General features: G+C 40.0%; 1 protein-coding gene across 2 annotated transcripts; it reads left to right on the top strand.

Annotated features, from left to right (window-relative positions):
* The first annotated feature begins 569 nt into the window (after window positions 1-569).
* On the top strand, window positions 570-19,866 carry rigi (RNA sensor RIG-I). 2 transcript variants are annotated; one of them, XM_088603954.1, is made up of 18 exons: window positions 574-1,044; window positions 2,109-2,240; window positions 3,411-3,592; window positions 4,429-4,576; window positions 4,941-5,057; window positions 5,682-5,801; window positions 6,109-6,271; window positions 7,065-7,317; window positions 8,493-8,655; window positions 10,468-10,569; window positions 10,696-10,853; window positions 11,819-11,954; window positions 12,522-12,670; window positions 13,119-13,209; window positions 15,249-15,419; window positions 16,728-16,876; window positions 17,609-17,755; window positions 18,764-19,866. In XM_088603954.1, the coding sequence occupies exons 1-18, from the start codon at window positions 939-941 to the stop codon at window positions 19,088-19,090; spliced, it is 2,814 nt and encodes a 937-aa protein (XP_088460080.1). In that variant the 5' UTR covers window positions 574-938; the 3' UTR covers window positions 19,091-19,866. The 2 variants fall into 2 exon arrangements, with proteins under 2 accessions (XP_088460167.1, XP_088460080.1); XM_088604041.1 differs by lacking the exon at window positions 2,109-2,240 and having other exon boundaries at window positions 570-1,044.

Raw genomic sequence — 19,866 nt, 5'->3', positions numbered from 1 at the left:
AAAATTATGTAACTGAATATTACAGGTTGGATAGTCTTTCACTTAAAAAAAACCGAGTTATGTTAGAATGTGATCATGATAGTATTGCAAAGAACAAAGTCATATTTGTTATAATTGAGATCCAGAAAATTAATGCGACATTTATTTACTTCTCTGTTTAACCCTTTAATAAAATTCCGCAAAGTAAAAGGAGGTGGTAGCAGGTGTTAAATAGCAGCATTTACTGTATCATCGTGGTTGGGATCAGGGGGCTCTTTTAAGACTGCAAGCAAATGGTCCTTGACCTTCCTTACCATGTTGTTGAAGCTGATACACTGGCTTCTTTGAAACAAAAGTGCTATATGAGATACTGTATTTGGATCAGTTACAGTAGGTACTAGAATGGCCACATTACCTTCTCCTGTTTCTTAACATCCTTATGTTCTGTTTTCAGCTTACGTTTTCCAGGAAACCGGACGTCCACCAGCTTAAAAATGGTACAAGTGGGGTCTAAAATCCTTCTCAAACAGTTAACTCTGAGCTCCGAGAGCCCTCCCACATCAGCACGATGACTTCTTGCGCATTCGTTTAACTCTGCGAACCGGAGACTGAAAGAAAGCTGAAACTGAATCGTGAGATTTAAAACTGCATGTACGGAGATGTGAAAATATTAAAAGTGTTAGCATATTAATTGTGGGTTACAAACCTCTACCTTAAATTTTTTAAGGCCACCCCTTTTACTAATGTTGCGCTGTGTCAAAAAAAATCAACAACGCTCATGTCTCCGGTTTCATTTAATGTTTCTCTACAGTTTCGTTTCTGTTCCAGCTCAGCTTGCAAAACACGTCATTAACTTGAAGCGAAACTAGGAGGGGTTTGTGTAAGGTCTCAACAGGCTGTTTATCGAGAGTGCAGCTTCTTGTTTTACCGTCTGTTTCTGCAGAAGGACTAAACTAAAAATGTATGAATTAGAAAAGGAAAACTTAAAGAGGTTCAACAGTTATATTGTCAAAATACTCCTCCCTTCCTACATCAGGGAATTTATGGTGGATTATCTCCGTCCAGGTATGTCAAGTTATTATTTATCGCAATGCTGCAAAGAGGGCCTGATAAAAACAACAACAACAAATTGTGTCGTTAGGAATGTGACGGCTTCGATATAGAAAGGGTGCGCTGTGTGCTGAAGTGATAGTTTTTTTTAATCGGGATAATTTTTTAAACCACTGGCCGAATGCAAACGAAAGTCAACAAGCTCAACAAGCAAGCAGTAACTTGTACTCGCATTGCGGCTACACATGGGTAGTGGTGGAGGGGAGTCCCCATCACCTGTGAAGCACTTTAATTGGAGTGTCCAGAAAAGTGCTGTATAAATGGAATTATGTTTCGTATTATTAGTAGGAAAATAATCGGTCGCACCAGTGACTGAAGTCTCGTTTTGCACTGAGCATCCAGTTGGGAACTTCGACTGTGCATCTTGGGCACAGCTCCCACCTCACAAATCTTCCCTTCACCTGTCAGACGGCGTAAGGAGACCCACCTGCTACATATTTACATTTTCATATATACTGAATTAGAGACAGTGCAGAGAAAAAGGACTTGCATTAAAGCAGCACAAAGAGGACGGTCTCCCGTGGTGTTCGTGTGCAGTCTGGGTGACTGACTACACCTCTCGTCACCCTTTGGGCAGTAAATAACAAAAGGCTTCAAAAGCTTTAACTTTTGAAGTTCAATAGGGTGAACAACAGCAAATCTCAGTTGCTTGACAGAACTGTCCGTTGTGCTAATCATTGAAATTTTTACATATTAAATTAGTACGTTGTTGGATGTGTACAACGTTTTTGACTGCTGAGCTCTGTCTTTATGTTATACTATATACAGTATGTACCCAAGTGCATATGGTAAGCAATATTTCCGTGTGGTGGTGGCTATTTTTTTTTTGGCATTTGTTTTATTTCGGTACTTTCATGAGATGATTCAATATTCTAAACGTTAAAACTTTTCCCACTGCATTTACAAAAATAAAACGTTAGAGTCTGACAGTAACAGGTTGAAATTGTAGATTTGACACAATTCAACTCACAAACTCAAAGACCCAATATCTCCTGAAGACTATGGTTTATGCCCTACAGAGAAAGCAGAGCAGATTATATCAGAAGAGGGTATATCTGTCACAAGCGCTGCAGAAATGCTCATGAGGAGCCTGTGGACACTGGACCAGGATGGGTGGTTTGTGGCCTTTCTGAATACACTGAGGGCAGAAGGTAGGTTTAAAAAGTTGCAAATAAAGACCTGCGTTTTATCATTTTGCATCGGAGAAGTGGACTAGGGGTGGCATGGTGGTACAATGGTAAGCATTGTCGCTTTGGCGCTCTGGGGTCCTGGGTTCGATTCTGGGGCTGTGGTACTGTCTGTGTGGAGTTTGCATGGTTTCCCCGTGTTTGTGTGGGTTTCCTCCAGGTGCTCCAGGTTCCTCCCACAGTTCAAAGACATGCTGGTAGGTTAATTGGCTTCTGGGAAACTTGGCCCTGGAACCCCGAGTGCGTGCGTATTCACGTTCATCTGCCCTGCGATGGACTGCTGTTCTGTTCAGGGTGTATCCTGCCTTGCACCTGTTGTTTGCCAGGATAATAATAATAATAATAATAATAATTGCTTACACTTATATAGCGCTTTTCTGGACACTCCACTCAAAGCGCTTTACAGGTAATGGGGACTCCCCTCCACCACCACCAATGTGCAGCATCCACCTGGATGATGCGACGGCAGCCATAGTGTGCCAGAACGCTCACCACACATCAGCTATCAGTGGGGAGGAGAACAGAGTAATATAGCCAATTCATAGAGGGGGATTTTTAGGAGGCCATGATTGGTAAGGACCAATGGGAAATTTGGCCAGGACGCCGGGGTTACACCCCTACTCTTTTTGAGAAGCACCCTGGGATTTTTAATGACCACAGAGAGTCAGGACCTCGGTTTTTACGTCTCATCCGAAGGACGGCGCCTGTTTTACAGTATAGTGTCCCCGTCACTATACTGGGGCATTAGGACCCACATGGACCGCAGGGTGAGCGCCCCCTGCTGGCCCCACTAACACCTCTTCCAGCAGCAACCTTAGTTTTTCCCAGGAGGTCTCCCATCCAGGTACTGACCAGGCTCACACCTGCTGAGCTTCAGTGGGTTGCCAGTTGTGAGATGCAGGGTGATATGGCTGCTAGGCTCCGACTCCCCCGGTGACCCTGAACTGAACTGGAGGAAGCTCACCGATAGCCAAAATCCATATACTTTAATTTTCTGAAAAGTCACCCGCACAAATAGTGGTTTCATTTGATGTTCAGTATGTTAGTTTAATATTTCTTAGACTTAGAATCAACATTAAAAACGTAACGCTTCCTAACGTGACAAATGTGCCCTTTGTCCCTTTTCGTTTGAAGGTTACACTGGACTTTATGAGGCGATTAAAGAATGGGACTTTAAAAACATTGACAGTATGGAACCTTTTAAGCATCTGTTGGATCGTATTGAACAGTCTTTCACTAAACAGATAAAGCCGACAGAAATGATCGACCACATGAAGGACTGCCTTCTTGACCGTGAATGTGAGGAGATCATGGCAGTAGGTGGAAATCGGTGTCTTACTTTTCTTTTTAGAGTGTGTCCTTATGGAATTTTGTTTAGTCTGTGGTTTTCTATAAAGCTGGGAAAATATCCGTTAGACTTGGAATATGACCAGTTGTTAAGTTGCCTTCCCATGTTGCGTTGCTGCAATAATGTTGGAAGGAAATGAAGGAAAGCTTTGGAATAGCTTGGGTTATGGAAACCTTGAGATGAACGTTTGGTCTAGGTAACAACAGATTGATTACCCCTGTGTTCTAGTAACTCCCTTCAGTCGTCCTTACTCTTCCCATCCAACCTTGGGGTGTTGATGTGAGGAATACTGGCCCCATTCGGGATCACTCACCATTCGCATCCTGTACCAATCAAAGGATGTATTTTTCGTGGGACAATTATCATTTGAACAGATAAATATTTACAGGTAGCTTCCCCTTTTCAGCATTGACGTTTCAGTTGGTGCATGGATTGACAGGATGGGATCAGGTTAAATATAAGCCTTATTTTGTTCTTGGTCAAGAAACCTTAAGTGGGGATGTAAAGAAAGTACACATATCAGAAACACAGTACAGGGCACTATACGATCTCACTGTGATCTACATTTACATCAATGGAGGCCTGAATGCATTGTTTGGTGTTCATTAATGATGCTAGTGCCCTGAGGTGTCTTGTCATTTTCCATGAGAGGATACACTTCTTGGTTCCATTTAGTTCCACATTTCATGGCTTTGTGTACATTTCATTCCACATGTTTCGTAGTAAGTTCTTGGGAAGGGGCTGAATAACTTTATAAGTGCCCTGAATATGTCACACTGTGACTAATAATAGTGTTTTTCTCAGATCAGTCTTCAAAAAGGGAACATTGCGGGAGCTCAAAAGTTTACTGAATGCTTGAAAAGGTCAGACAAATCCAACTGGTACAAGACCCTGACGCTAGCGCTGCAAAACTGCAATTACATGGTTGCCTACGAGTTACTAGATGATACGGGTATGTATTTAATTTTCTGCTGTCGGCTCCTTCATCAGCAGCTTTCTGGTTCTGCCGTTTGAGTCCCTGCTCATGCAGGTTAAGTTTCTACAAGAACAAAAACTGCTGAGGTGTAGATTTTTATTAATAATAAAGCAGCACAGTACAGGTTTAGTAAATTATTTCCATTTTTCCTGGGAATGGTGAATAAAATATCGAGGAGAGTGGTTTAAAAATCTAAAAAGGCATTCAATTGTATTAATATTCAATTCACGCTGGTTAAGGGCCCCTGCAGAGCAAATTATTGTTAACAATAATATCATTAGCTCCAGGCTGGGGTGAATGACGAGTGTGACTCATCCTTGTTTTGGAATTCTTCCTGTAGAAAATGAAAAGGCAGCAGATGACAGTGAGGCAAATGAAGGTGAAGCCACCGTTCGCTTTGAGTACAGAGAAGAAGCTGACGTGGACTGCCTAAGTGGAAACTTTAATGGACAGCCAGGTATTACACCTTTAAATAATAGCGACAATGTCATCAAATAGTGTGCGCTCAAAACACAGAAATATTTTACATTTTAAAAACGCCCAAGATGTTGTTGTTTGTTGTTTTGGCTATTTCAAATTGGATGAGCAAAATGTACAGCAAAAATAAGTGGCAATTATTTGTTTTTATTATATGTTTTAAAGGTTTTGCAATACTCATTTGTAAGCTTATGAATATGTGATAGTACGAATGTACTATCGTGCCATTGTCATGGGTATAGATACTGAATTCCCCTGCCTTAGTGATGGAGCTGGGCTTAGAACACTGATTGGGGAGTTGCACTGCGTATCAGTCACGCCATGTTCTTTTTATGAATTCTCATTCATCAGCACTCAATCTATTGGATACCATTTCAAGTGCTTGAGGCCCGCACTTTCGTATGTCACACTAAAGTCCCAGAACCGCAGTTTCCGTGGCAGCAGCCACACCTGTAACGTAATCATACACGCGTTCTTTCTGTTTCAAAAGACTTCATTCATGACCGTTTTCACATTTTACTTTATAACCCCTATTCACGTTAAAATGTGTTTTGGGTCTCTTTCCAACAATCGCTGCTGAGCATGTTTAAATGTTTTGCTGCAGGAACGAGTAACAGCAGCTCCCTGGCTGAATCCCGTGCGAGGAGGAAGCTGAGGAAGTACCAGGAGGAGCTGGCAGTGCCGGCTTTTAACGGGGAAAACACAATCATCTGCGCTCCAACAGGTACCGTACAGTAAGAGACCTGAGACCAGGTCTGTCCCTGTGAGGCACTGATAAATCCTTCATCTCCCATTTTTGTGGAGAATAATGCATTTTTAATAAAATTGTTATTCCAGATATTTATATAAGGGGGGTGGGAAGGAGACATTTCTTTCAGGTGATTGAATATTATGACAAAAATGTGTTGTGTAAATTTAAAATGGGTGTGGGAATAGAAACACCAATTACTAATATTTCTGCTCCCTCTCCTACTTTTTGGAAGAAGTGAATGAAAGTGTGAGTTTAAAAATGATGTTTGTTTTCTTTGTAGGCTGTGGAAAGACAGTTGTGGCTCTTGCCATCTGCGAAAATCACCTGAAAGCTAAACATGAACGGAAGCCTAAGATTGTCTTCATGGCCACAAAGGTGGATGTGTATGAACAGCAATACGCACTGTTCCGCAGTCATTTTATGGATGGAAATGAAGAAGTTCAGTAAGCACAGATTTTAGACAATTTTCTGTCACGCCCTCTGGCTGCTCCTTCTCTGTCCTGTCTCTCTTTTCCGGTTCTCTGCTGTCCTTCCGGTGTTTCTCTCTCTCTGGGACTATATATTTCCGGGTCTTGCACTCTGCCCTCGCTCAGCATTGACGTTCGGATGTCCTGAAACCCGCCTAGCACCAGGTCGCCCCACGTCCGCTACCTGAGGGCATAGGTTTCTATACGGCATTTCCTGAACAGCTGAGCCCGGGCTAACTCCCGTCTCGCCGCTACGCATAGGGTCTTTTCACTCTCCTGCCATTCCACGGTTTGTCCTCTTCGACATCCGTGACATTTTCTATATTTAATCAGTAATCATTTTGTGTGTGTGCAGTTCTTGTTAATAGCATGTAATTGCAAAGTTACAAGACATCAGTGATGTCGTTTTAAACTGTAGGATGATTTGATGAATCCTTGTTCACAAAAAATAAGAACGTTTGCCAATGAATAGAGGTCATCCCGAAAGAATAATAACTTTACTTCTGCTATCTGCCTTGAGCTCACTTGTTTTCACAGAAGTTATATAGGTTAAAAAGTTTGTTCCTTAAGCCTTCCTTTCTGGTGATTCAATTAATTTTTTTTCTGTATGATCGCTGAAGCCGGAATATGGTGTATTAATTACAATGTCAATGTCCATAACCTTCATTCTCTCCCCATTACAAAAACGTAAAGGATTTTCTTCAATATGAATAAATGTTTGGGAGACCCTCTTAAACGACACCGCTGATATTTTGAATGTTTTATGTAGGGTTGCAGGTCTCTGCGGTGACACAGGAGATCATATTCCCGTGGGAATGATTATACAAAACAATGACATCATTGTACTGACGCCCCAGATTTTGGTAAATGCTATTAAAACTAGAGAGGTGCTATCACTGTCTCTCTTCACTCTCCTGATATTTGATGAATGCCACAATACCACTGGAAAGCATGCCTACAATATCCTTATGACCAACTACCTGGACTGCAAAATAGATAAAAAGAATGGACCGCTGCCTCAGGTACAGTAAACGGGCCTTTTTCAATCATATTCCAGGCTTCCATTTCCTGAACTTCCCAATTCAGAGCCTGTGTCATGTATAAGGAGCAAAGTTCACTTAGAGATACTGTGTGTGTGACAGAACACCAGTCTCAATCACAGTAGTGTAAGACGTCTTGGCCTGTGTCCTTATGCAGGATCCAGGCCAGAGACTCCTGCAAAGGTTTGATATTTACACCAGGATTGGTGATGAAGGAGATTGTTCTTTTTTCACTGCAATTCCTACATTATGTGTTAATATGCATTGTTGAATTCATGGCAGGTCCTCTTTATAATATTCTACAGTAGTCTAAAATGTTCTTCATTTACAGCAGGAAAGATGAATAAAATTGCCTTTCTTAGGGTTTAGGTTTATTAAAATACAGTATATAATTTTCTCTATACACACAGCTGCTTTTTTCACATTAGCGTGAAGCATAGTGTTACCTGAAGTCTCCCTTCAAAATATGCAATCTCAAATGATTCTTCAGGCTTTGTCAGGAGTCATACGGTTTTCCAAGTATAAGGAGGTGGACAAATATGCCTGTTCTCCACTTATGAGACAACATCCTTATCAATGGCTGTAAAACACTTTTAACTGAGGAGAAAGCAGTACAGTATATTTATATACAGGTATCTGAATATATGTGTATTCAGGCAACTATGAAATATACATTCTCCAACAGTTGTACAATAGTTATGTCTTCAGGAATGCAAATATATGAGCACAACTACTGAAAGAAGAATTTAGGAATTTATTGTTCTTTACAAGATACAGGAACTTTCAATTCCAGTTTTATCTCTAATGCGAAATCTGCTACATTTGATCAAATACTACAAACATTCCAGATGTTTTCCTGGAGATGCTTTCACTTTAAAAACTTTAAAAAATGTCCCTGCTAATATTAAACCCATAAACATCTCCTGGACATCTGATCTGTGAGTATCTAATAATAGACAACAGTATAAGTCTTTCACTAGATCACAATGTAACTCTTTGTTAATAAAAAATAGCTTATTTTTGAGGACAAGTTCACGTGATCAGAGTTTCTAATTGTTTACTCTCGGCAGAACAACCAAATGAAACCGTGAAAAACAAAGTTAACTTCACAGTTTTGTTATTCCCTCTGTTATTATTATCGTTTATTTGATGAGTAGATTGTTGGGCTGACAGCTTCAGTTGGAATAGGAAGTTTCAAGAATGAAGATGAAGCAGCTCATAATATATGTCAGCTGTGTGCAAACCTGGATGTGAGGGTCATTTCAACTGTGAAGGAAAACCAGGAGGAACTTACATCATTTGTAAATATCCCTGAAAAAGGTAACAATAAGAATTTGTAGAAAAATGTAGTCTTATATACTCAACGAGTGTAAAGTTTTTGTGCACCCTGTTTTCACCCAAGGAGATCTAAGGTGGAATGGGTAAAATGGTCTTGTAATGTGTCTGCTGAATTGCTGTGCTAGTGAAAGCATGACAGTAACTGAGATACTCGCATGGTTACGGTGGATGGGCAAATAATGTCAGTTTCCACTGCTGTCTGCCCAGAAGTGTCCAAAACATCAAACACATACACTTAAGTTTCCTCATTCATCAAGCTTCCAATTAAATTCTTATTCAACACATCATTTACAATTTCTGCAATTTTCTGTTCTTTCAGTACACTATAAATAGAGGTCAAATGCATTTTTATACTTCACCCCTCTTGCCCTGTAGTGCTTATAATCTTAATTGGGGGCTCCTTTGCTCCTTTGGCAAGATCCTTAGTGGATAAAGGCTTTGGCTTTTCTATTTCTACTGTTTCTAACCTGGTAAGGTTTTGCAGACACAGTCCATCAATGATAGACCATGATCTGGTAGATTATGAGTTACAATGCAACACTTCGCCAAGATTGACACATCATCGTGCTCCACATTCTTGATCATTTTCATTCTCCCAGTTTCTCTGCTTCCGATAGCAGTAGGCCCCACCTGCTTCAAGACAACCACAATCATCCCAATGCCGTAGAAAACCACAGTGACATGCTTTAGTGACTACCACCCGGTGGCACTAACTTCTGTCATCATGAAGTGCCCAGAGAGGCTGGTCATGGGGCACATTAAGGACATCATTCCAGACACATTGGACCCATACCAGTTTGCCTACTGGTCCAAGATCCACAGATGACACAATTTCCATTGCCATACACACCACCCTATCCCATCTGGATAAAAAGAACATACTGTATACGCAAGACTACTATTCATCGACTTCAGCTCAGCTTTTAACACCATCGTTCCAGAGAAGCTAGTAAAGAAACTCAGTGCACTGGGTCTCAACACCACCCTCTGCAACTGGATTCTGGACCCCAGGCTGTCAGGCTTGGAGACCACATCTCGGCACACTAACTCTGAACACTGGGGTCCCCCAGGGTTGTGTGCTTAGTCCATTGCTCTACTCCTTTTACATCCACGATTGTAAGGCCAAACATAACACCAACTCCATCATCACGTTTGCAGATGACACCACAGTTGTAGGTCTGATCACAGACGATGATATGCAAGTACTAGCCAACAGTGGTCTCAAAAACCTCTGTAGAGATGAGGCCATGTGTTGTGTAGACCAGCTTGATGGATGTCAGTGTGGTGCAAATGTGCAGAACGATGCCCAACAGACTAATCAATGGGGAGATCCATGTTGGATGGTCGAGCCCAGTGTGTCTGATCACCACAGAACTTGAAGTGATTGGTGTCAGCTTGACTGACTGGTGCTACAGCCTTCAAGTCCTGGGATCTCTCTTGCTGCCCTTCCTCCTAAAATGACAGGATTATAGCAGCTCAATGCATGTCTGTATGCTGCCTGTGGAACAACCGCATTCTTTAAATTAAGGGAATGTGACAGTTGTGCCATGGACACTGTACATGCTAGACTTGTGACATCTTGTGGACAGTGGACAGGCACACTTCCGTCCTGACTCTGTGAGAGGAATGGGATAGATTTTCACATGGCGGAATCAGCTACATGGTCCAAAACATGTCTCAGATGTACAGCTTGTTTTGCTTCCAAAGGTGGCCACACACTCCTATGTGTCCTATGTGATTTACATTGTGATGTTATGTTATAATGGATGACTTTCTTCTTCTTTTCTTTCGAAGTTTTCTTCCAAGTGGAAAAACGGACCAGTGACCCCTTCATTTCCATCATTTGTAGAATAATGTCTAACATTGAAGGCCTTGCCAGGAATCTTTATAACATAGGTAACTACTGTACTTCCTGTGTCATATTCTAAAGTCCTAAATCCTCTGCTTGCACCACAAGCACAGAAAGCCATATGTTGTTTTTTTTACAGAACTCTAAAATGTGTGTGTATCGTTTCTCGTCAGACTCCCTGTCAAACATTCAGACCCAGGATTATGGGACACAGAAGTACGAACAGTGGATCGTAGATGTGCAGAAAAGGTGTAAAGTTCTGCAGCTGTCGGACAAAAAGGAAGAGAGCAGAGTTTGCCGAGCTCTTTTCAATTACACTGAACACTTAAGGGTGAGTCCAGAAGCCATGCGGGTGCCGTGGTTCATGTGGCAGCGTGAACAGGAATCTGAAATGGGGCAAAATAAATTCATCGATTTCTCCAAACTAAAGAGAACCTCATCAATAGAAGTAATATACTCACAGTATGTTCACAAGGTTTGCCCATTGTAACTGCCCAAGACTCTGACATGACAGACTTTAAAAATGAGCCTACTGTATATCCGTATGACACAATGAAAGCAGAAACCTGGTCTTTACCAGATGTTACATCACCATAGATGTTTTCAAGGCTTTTGTTCTATAAAACAAGATACAGCGCATGCAAATTATTTCTGATATTGCAAAACATAATTTAACGCTAATTTACCATGAACATGTTACGAAGATATTTCTTACATAATGATTCATTGTTTTAATCCCATAGTGTGGAGTTGCAATAATTTGCTTCTCACTATCAGAGAAATACACAGTTAATATAAAAACAAAACAAAGGGTTTTATGATCATGTCAAATCATAAGTCTCAGAACTTTGTCTATCTAGATATTTTGGTGATAAAATCAACATTTCTTTGAGTGTAAATTGTCCTTGATGCAGATCATTAAATGTAAAGAACAGCACTAATCAGCAGACACTGTATCTTTTAACAGCTAAAAGAAGACACAATCGGCTAGAAAATGAATGAGCACCTCTTGTTACATTTTGAAGAACGTTAACTTCTGAATGTCACGGCTGTCCAGATCAGTTATCGCTGAGTAGTTACAACAGCACGCAGCTAGAAGATGTGTGTGAAAGGCCTCTATTCGTAATCTATAAGTGTGAACGGATTCCATAACTGACCATTATTATAATGGTGTTCCAGTGGAGAAAAAAATAACATATTTTACACTTGACAGTGTTTTTCTTAGAAGGGACTTTCTTAAAAAAGTGGCATTTTGTTTAATTTTGAGTAGAAAATGTTCCCTTTTTCTCTTTACAGAAATATAATGATGCCCTTATCATTAATGAAGATGCACGGACAAAAGATGCACTGGTTTACTTGGAAGCGTTTTTTGACCAAGTCAGGAATGCAGGATTTGATGAAACAGAGCAGAAGATAACAGCTTTTTTTGATGGTATGTACAGTACAATGTGTAACCTGTATATGCACTAAATTGAATCGAGTTTTTCTACACTGTAATGTACAGTACAGTATATACGAATACTGTTTAGATGAAAATACTGTATGTGCTGCCTTTCTCCTTTACAGTGGTTACAGCTCACAAGCGCAGGGCCTTTGCAGGTTCTAATACTCTGTTTCATGAGGGCCAAACATAGTGGAGATATTTATGTGATGTTTTATGTGAGTAGTGTTTTTTCATGAGTTTTTCAGCCAGTGCAAAACAAGGTTAGATTTAGGTAATTTAGGTTAAGGACCTAAATGTAATTAATGGAGCTCATGTAGATTATAAGGCTGATTAATGTTGAAAAAGCAAGAACTATATACCAGGAATCTCGCTCTTGTCTTCTTACAATGTTTGAGAGCACAAACAATTTTCATGAAGAACATGAGGAGTTTTGTTCTAGCATGTCAGCAATGCTAGAATAAAAACGTAAGAAGCAGCACTCGCATATCAAACCTAGACTTCAGGCCGGAAGTGTTTTCTCTAGGCAATTACAGATGTGCTTGAATTGTCTGACAGCTGAGCACAAACATCTGGTCCAGCTCTCGAACTGCGAACGTGAAGAGAATCCCAAGCTGAAGGAGCTGAAGTACATCCTGGATGAGGAGTACAGGAACAATGATCAAACACGGACGGTGCTCTTTGTCCGGACTAGAGCGCTGGCAGAAGTAAGAACAATTTTGTGGGTCTGGTTGCACATGCGCCTGAACAGAGACAGACGTTCACTGAGAGTTCACTTCCTGTGACAACACTCAGTGGTGAATGTGCACTGCGCTTTTTATATCCTCTTACGTGAGGCAGAATATTCCTTTTGTAATCACTGAACCTGCCTTCCTTTATTTTCCTCTGATATGCATGTGCTCATGTGGTCAAGCTTCCTTGTTCTCAGAGGAGCAGGGAGTAAAATTCTGATTGTCTTCATGTTGTCTCTCTCGAAGTCTGTGTTAGTTTTCCGTTACTGGCATCCCCAGAGAGTTGAGCTGAGCCGGAACCAGACCCAGGAGTCCGGCAGGGTGCCAGATGGGATAACGCTCTAGATGAGATGCCAGTCCATCAGTGTAATGTCGAAATGCCCATTCCTTTGCCTGATCGGAATTCTGTTGTTTCTTGGGACAGGCTTTGAAAAACTGGATCGATGAAAACGACACTTTGAAGTTCCTGAAACCAGGGGTGTTAATAGGCCGCGGAAAGAGATCTCAGCAAACAGGTCTGTACTGTAGGTGAAAGTGTGAAGAAATGAGTTTACAGGGTCATCTCTTTCTAAATGCACCGACTGGTTGTTTGGAAATTTTCAGGGGGTTTCCTTTGGGAAGTCATCGCAGCCCCATATCTTCAACCAAGTATCGTGCACATATTCCTAAGTCATTACTTACCAGCAGCCATATCACCCTGCAACTCACAACTGGCAACCCACTGAAGCTCAGCAGGTGTGAGCCTGGTCAGTACCTGGATGGGAGACCTCCTGGGAAAAACTAAGGTTGCTGCTGGAAGAGGTGTTAGTGGGGCCAGCAGGGGGTGCTCACCCTGAGGTCCATGTGGATCCTAATGCCCCAGTATAGTGATCGGGACACTATACTGTAAACAGGCGCTGTCCTACGGATGAGACGTAAAACCAAGGTCCTGACTCTCTGTGGTCATTAAAAATCCCAGGGCGTTTCTCAAAAAGAGTAGGGGTGTAACCCCGGCATCCTGGCCAAATTTCCCATTGGCCCTTACCAATCATGGCCTCCTAATAATCCCCATCTATGATTTGGCTTCATTGCTCTCCTCCCCACTGATAGCTGATGTGTGGTGAGCGTTCTGGCGCACTATGGCTGCCGTCCCATCATCCAGGTGGGGCTGCACAGTGGTGGTGGAGGGGAGTCCCCATTACTTGTAAAGCGCTTTGAGTGGAGTGTCCAGAAAAGCGCTATATAAGTGTAAGCAATTATTATTATTACTTCAAATTACAGCTTTTGCAAAGTCAGGTAACTACAGTTCATTGCGACACATTAAGATTCACAGCCCACCCACGGAAAAGCAAATCTGCTAGATCATGCTTTGTTTCTGACCACAAAATGACTCCCTTTCCTAAACAGGACATGTTTCAACTGAGAACCTGTAAAACAATTAACTTCAATTGTGCATTTCTACAACATTGAAAATGATTAGCACTTACCTTACCAGTTTATATGTGGCTTGGGGGCATGGTTTTGGCTGTGAATCTGTGTTTTTCTAGATATGTCCAAAAAGGTCTCTTTTTAGTTGTCTCAAGAAAACATTCAGTACAGTGTAGAAACACACAGTTCAATTTAATCTTAATGTTTTTATCTGAAATCTAGTATCTAATACTAGTTACTTCATTGCAAACATTATCATAACATCCTGTCAGAATCATTGGAAACCAGGTGCTGCTGTATAGACTCTAATGTTTTGTTCTCTAAGAAAAATAAATTCTGTCTAATTATGCTTAGATACAGTTATATTGCTGAAAATCAGCAGGGTGCTTAAATGAAAGTTGTTTTTTTTAAAGGACATAGTTTCTGTTCTTTCTGTTATCTCCAATAACAGTGATACACCCCAAATTGGTAAATTGTCTCATTTCTCTTGAAAAAATAAATGATCCCTTCAGATTTAGTGTTTTATCCTTGTCTTAGCCAGGTGGAAAATAAGAAATTGTGATCAGATTCAATCTAGTTTAGATTTTTTTCACTCCATTTGTGTTTTACATTAGTATGGAAAGATAAATACATTTCATGAAAGATTTAAACTAAATTAATAAACACTGTTTTTCAATTTCCCTCGGCAGTTCCGAGATACAGTGTTGGGATCATTCTTAGTGTGTATCAGTTGCAGAGGTTTGCAAGGAGACTGTTGGCTTTCAGTTGATTGTTCAATATCTTTTAACTCCCTTTGGGAAAGTTGTAGGAGTCACAGTTAGCACAAAGCATTGCATTCAGAAAGAGTTTTTTTTTTTTACTGTGTAATGAAGTAAGCAATTACAATGTAGAATTAAACTCAAAACAGAAAATGCCAACAGAAACATATGCAAACAACATAAAATAGGACTAGAAATTAATCGGATAAAATAACATTCTCCCTGGTGTCAGTGTGTGCTTGTTTGTGTCTGCCCTGCGATGGACTGGTGTCCCATCCAGGGTGCACCCTGCCTAACAGATAGGCCCGGGCTCCCTGTGAGCCTGAATCTGAAAGACGCAGTGGCTAGAAAATGGATGAAATCTTGAGTCTTTTGATTTCTTTTTCCAGGGATGACATTGACATCCAAGAAAGGCCTTCTGGATTCCTTTAAAAGTTCTGATCAAAGTAAGGTACTGATCGCCACCTCCGTAGCCGATGAAGGGATTGATATTCCACAGTGCAACCTGGTACTCATGTATGAGTATGTTGGCAATGTGGTCAAGATGGTTCAAGTCAGAGGTAAGAACTTCAGTTGTTTTGCACAAAATATAATAGTGATTTTTAGTGGAATGACCACAAATGCAGCTTTTTTTCTTGCTCGTACACTCCAATACATGCACTACATTTTGTTCAGGGATTCTAGAATTTCACAAATAACTCTTTCAAAAAGTAGGGAGCCACTGTATTTTCCATACTGTTATAGAAAAAAGACACTCTTATATTTTTAAATGCCTTCATTTAACAAACCCTGTTGTGTGAAAGTGTTTTTTTTCTTCTAAAAATGCCATACTCACACTATTTAGGTTCCAATTCTGCTTCCCTGGCATCTGTAGATAAATTAGCATTTGTTTCACAAAATAATTGTACAGAATATAGGTGTACCATGATGACAAGGGGGAAGGTTTCCAAATAGTATCAGTAAGCACATCTGAAGTCTCTGTAACACAAGTGAGCTTCCTTAGTCTGAAATTAACATTTGACGTTTTAATGTCGGCAGTCACATAAGGCTTTGATTCTGAAAAAGTGTTGACAGTTTTACATGCTTATTAGAAACCTAATCTCATATAACTTGCCCTTACAATTCATTTTCTGTCTGTACTTGCATTGGTATGTGTAATAGATAGTGATAAGATACTGTGTGTTCTGATTAAAGGTCATCAGGAAACTATTGTATGGTGTAGACACTATAAATATTTTAAGTTCCCTGTGCAGGTTAGCAAACAAACGCTAATTGAGAACTCCTGTGTGAATTCTAATGTTTATATATTGTATTTTGTTTGAGATCTGCTGTGTTGAATTTCTAGAATCTGGCTTGTAACCCTTTTGACCACAAGGTGGCAGAGTTGATCACGTCTCACCCTGCAGGTGTGATCTATAAAACGTGGATGTAAAAGGGTGGCTGGCCAGATTAGTTCACATATAGCCATTAGCTGACAAACCAAGATTGAAAATTGGACAATTGTGAGTCTTGTGACAGGCTGAGGAAGTAACTTCCTTCTCACCTCCTAAAGGAATTGCTTAAGCAAAGGTGATGGTGATAGGAGTTTAGGATTCACACACATAGCTGGTGTTAGTAAAGCTTAGATTCATGGGTTTGTGTGTTCTTCAGAAGACTTTGATTTCAATTCCTGTTTTGACCGAGCTGTTGGATATTATTACTAAATCATATTTCTATAATTTATGACCAGTAAGGAACTAATTTCTGTAATATATCCTTATGCTATGCATATCCTTATGGAGTGCAATATAGTAACACATGGCTTACTGATTACATGGAGCCTTTAATAATATTTTAATGTTAACTGTGCTTTTGATTACAAATTCTAGGTCGTGGAAGAGCACAGGGCAGCAAGTGTATCCTTGTTTCAAGTGAAAAAGCACGCATCGAGAAGGAACAGTTAAATATATTCCGGGAAAAGATTATGGACAAAGCTGTCAATAACTTACAGCTATCTAGAGAGGCCATGCTTCATAAGGTACCAGTTTTACAGTGCATTAATATTGTTTGCTGTTTATTGTGATACCCATGTATGTGGTTCGATATTGGATTGGTTATGTATATAGACCTGGATTTATGCACTCAGTTACCTCTGATTTCCACTCCAGTGTTTCGTACTTTATTGCCGATATTGTTTGCTTTTTAATTTGATTCAAAGTTAAGAGTTTGCAAAACATTTAAAAAGTTACAGTCTTTAACTGAATGAGTAATTGCTGTTTATTTTTGTAAGATTTATAATCAATTCTTTGTGTCCTGTTTTAACTCCTGTCACACTTACAGGTTATACATTTATACTATAGTATATCATCATTCTTTGAAGGAAAATATACTGTATATAATAAAGAGATGTTATTATCATCATCTTTATTATTATGATGGTGGTGTATTCAAAGAACACTGCTCTATATTCTTCCTCATTAATTAGCTGCACTGTGTTCTATGTAATGAATTCTCTGTGTTGAAGGAGACTATAGCACTGTCAGACTCACTCACCTGTAGTATTTTTGTACTGGTGGTTATAAGCAACAGTGATGGAAAGCAGATGCAAAATATAAAATATTAAATATATTAAACCTAAAGGATTGCTAAGTGACATTTTTAGATGTCTGGTAAGAATGTTACTTCACCATTCCAAGTGACCCAAAAAAGAGGCAGTTTTTGGTCGATAAAAAATTCTCAGATTTGTTAAAGTTCTTGCATCCTGTTTCAGATTGATATTCTTCAAAGAGAAGACAAGAAAATACGGGATTATATCAATTCAGCCCCACAAATGCCCAGAACAAGTGAAAGTTTTGAACTCCTTTGCTCAAAATGCAAGAGCATGATGTGTTTTTCTGATGATTTGAGAGTACTACGGGTAAGGAATAATGAGAGGATTAAAATAATTTAAAATTAATACTTAACATTGTTATTGGACTAATGCACTTTACAGTATATAAACAGTAGCATAGAAAAATAATGATTTTCAGTGGAACATATTTATTAGAAGTCATTGTGTGTAGTTCAGTGTCTCTTTTATTGATTTTTCATTTTGTTAAATTTATAATTCTCCATTTTCAATTTATGACAACAACCAGCAATTATAATGTACCATGAACAGAAATTCTATGAACCGTGCATATGCCATGTATGGTACTGAATCTGTACACGTTAGTTTAGGAAGCCATTTATAAATGCACACATCTACTGACCCCCCCTGTCAGACATCTCTTTATCAGGAGCTTTTGTTGTTGAGCTCAGCTCAGTTTTCAGTTCATCAGGAATTTTTGGGGGGCACATTTGCTGGACAACATTAACTAAACTAAGACCTGCATGTAAGAAAGTAAAGTTCCAACCATCATCAGGGCAGTTGTTTGAGTGCACTTGCACACTGTGGGGGGCTAGCTGAACTAGCTGGACCGTTGTAAAAAATGTGTAGTGCCCACATGGTGTTATTACTCATTTAATCCATCCATCCATTTTCTAAGCGCTTCTTCCACTGAGGGGTCATGGGAGACCAGAGGCATATCTCTGAAAAAAAAACAGGCACAGGGCAGGACACACCCTGGACAGGATGCCAGTCCATCGCAGAGCATACCCAGGCACAGACACGCACTCACATCAGGGCCAGAGGCTAGTTAACTTATCAGTATCTCTTTGGAGAGTGGGAAGAAACTGGAGCGCTCGAGTGGAAAACCCACATGAAAACAGGGAGAACATGCAAGCTCCACGCAGACCGCTCCCCGGGTCTGGAATACAACTTAAGGTCTCAGCCCTGTGAGGCAGCAATGCTAAACAATGTGCCACCATGCTGCCCTACTCCTTTATGATATTTGTTATTCTTTCCCGATGCACGAAAAGTAATCTTTCTACTGTTTGTCTCTAGGAGTCACACCACGTCGTTCTGAACAAAATATTTTTTGAACGGTGCATCACGAAGCCCCACGACAAGCCCAGGACCTACGATGGATTTAGTAAGAAGATGAAGATGTTCTGCAAGAATTGCAAGTTCGACTGGGGCATAGTGGGCTCCTACATGCACATCAACGACCTGCCCGTCATCAAAATAGAAAGCTTCGTGGCTAAAAACTGCGTGACAAATCAGCAGTTTTGTTTCAGAAAATGGAGGGATGTCACATTCAGAATGAAAGAATTTGATCTATCAGAAATACGTACTGACCACTTGTCATTAATGAGTAACTTGCAGTTATAGACATCAAATCATGAAAAGCAAAGATCATTTTAATGAATCTTCAGGAGTTGCTCTGATTTAACCATTTTAAAAGCAAAGTTGTGAAGGAGCCTTGAACCTGGAAGTAGCATGGAATTATACATTTTATGATAGGTAATGCCATTGAATCTTGATTGACATCACATTTGAATTCACACTACAAAGCATTATTTAACATGTTTTGCACACAGATTGCTTTTCACCTGCGTTGTGTGCGTTACTGTTTTGCACATGCTAGAAGTTGTTGTTGTTCCTGTAACAAATAATGGTAGCACTTAAAAAACACATACAGTACAGAAAAAGACACAGCACAATGAAGGCTCTTTGAACATAACCTATCTCTGAACGATTGCCTTATCCTTGTCTAGTGCAGGGTATTCTCCATTACAGACTGTGAGTGAGGCTATGTAATGTCCTTAAATGATTTGTTTATTTCTGGCATTTTTTATGAATAGATGTATTTACATTACTTTCTGCATTTAGATTCTGAATATATATGGTACTGTATACTGAAGTTCTGACTGCAGAAATGCAAGATAACCATAACTGAACAGTTCACTGGTCATCTTCTATATGACAACTTGCGTATTGATCCCTGTTCTTGATTTCTGAGGTGCTTAATATTTCTGTACATCTGTACTTAGTAGCCACACTGCTGAGAGACCTTAAACATGCTTTGGGGTTGTTTAAAATGTATCATTGGAAATCCTGCATGATTAAGCTTCATGTTGAAATATACATTAAAAGTCTAAACTCTC

This window comes from Lepisosteus platostomus, chromosome 1 (genome assembly GCF_059453375.1).
Source record: "Lepisosteus platostomus isolate fLepPlt1 chromosome 1, fLepPlt1.hap1, whole genome shotgun sequence".
Classification (NCBI taxonomy): domain Eukaryota; kingdom Metazoa; phylum Chordata; class Actinopteri; order Semionotiformes; family Lepisosteidae; genus Lepisosteus; species Lepisosteus platostomus.
The sequence above is the reverse complement of the archived record's forward strand: the minus strand, read 5'-3'. Positions and strand labels throughout refer to the sequence as shown.

Coding starts and splice junctions, on each gene's coding strand:
- rigi (XM_088603954.1), top strand. CDS start 939: ATGTATGAATTAGAAAAGGAAAACTTAAAGAGGTTCAACAGTTATATT. Junction 3,593..4,428: donor AATGTGAGGAGATCATGGCA/GTAGGTGGAAAT, acceptor TGTTTTTCTCAG/ATCAGTCTTCAAAAAGGGAA. Junction 8,656..10,467: donor TGTAAATATCCCTGAAAAAG/GTAACAATAAGA, acceptor TTTCTTTCGAAG/TTTTCTTCCAAGTGGAAAAA.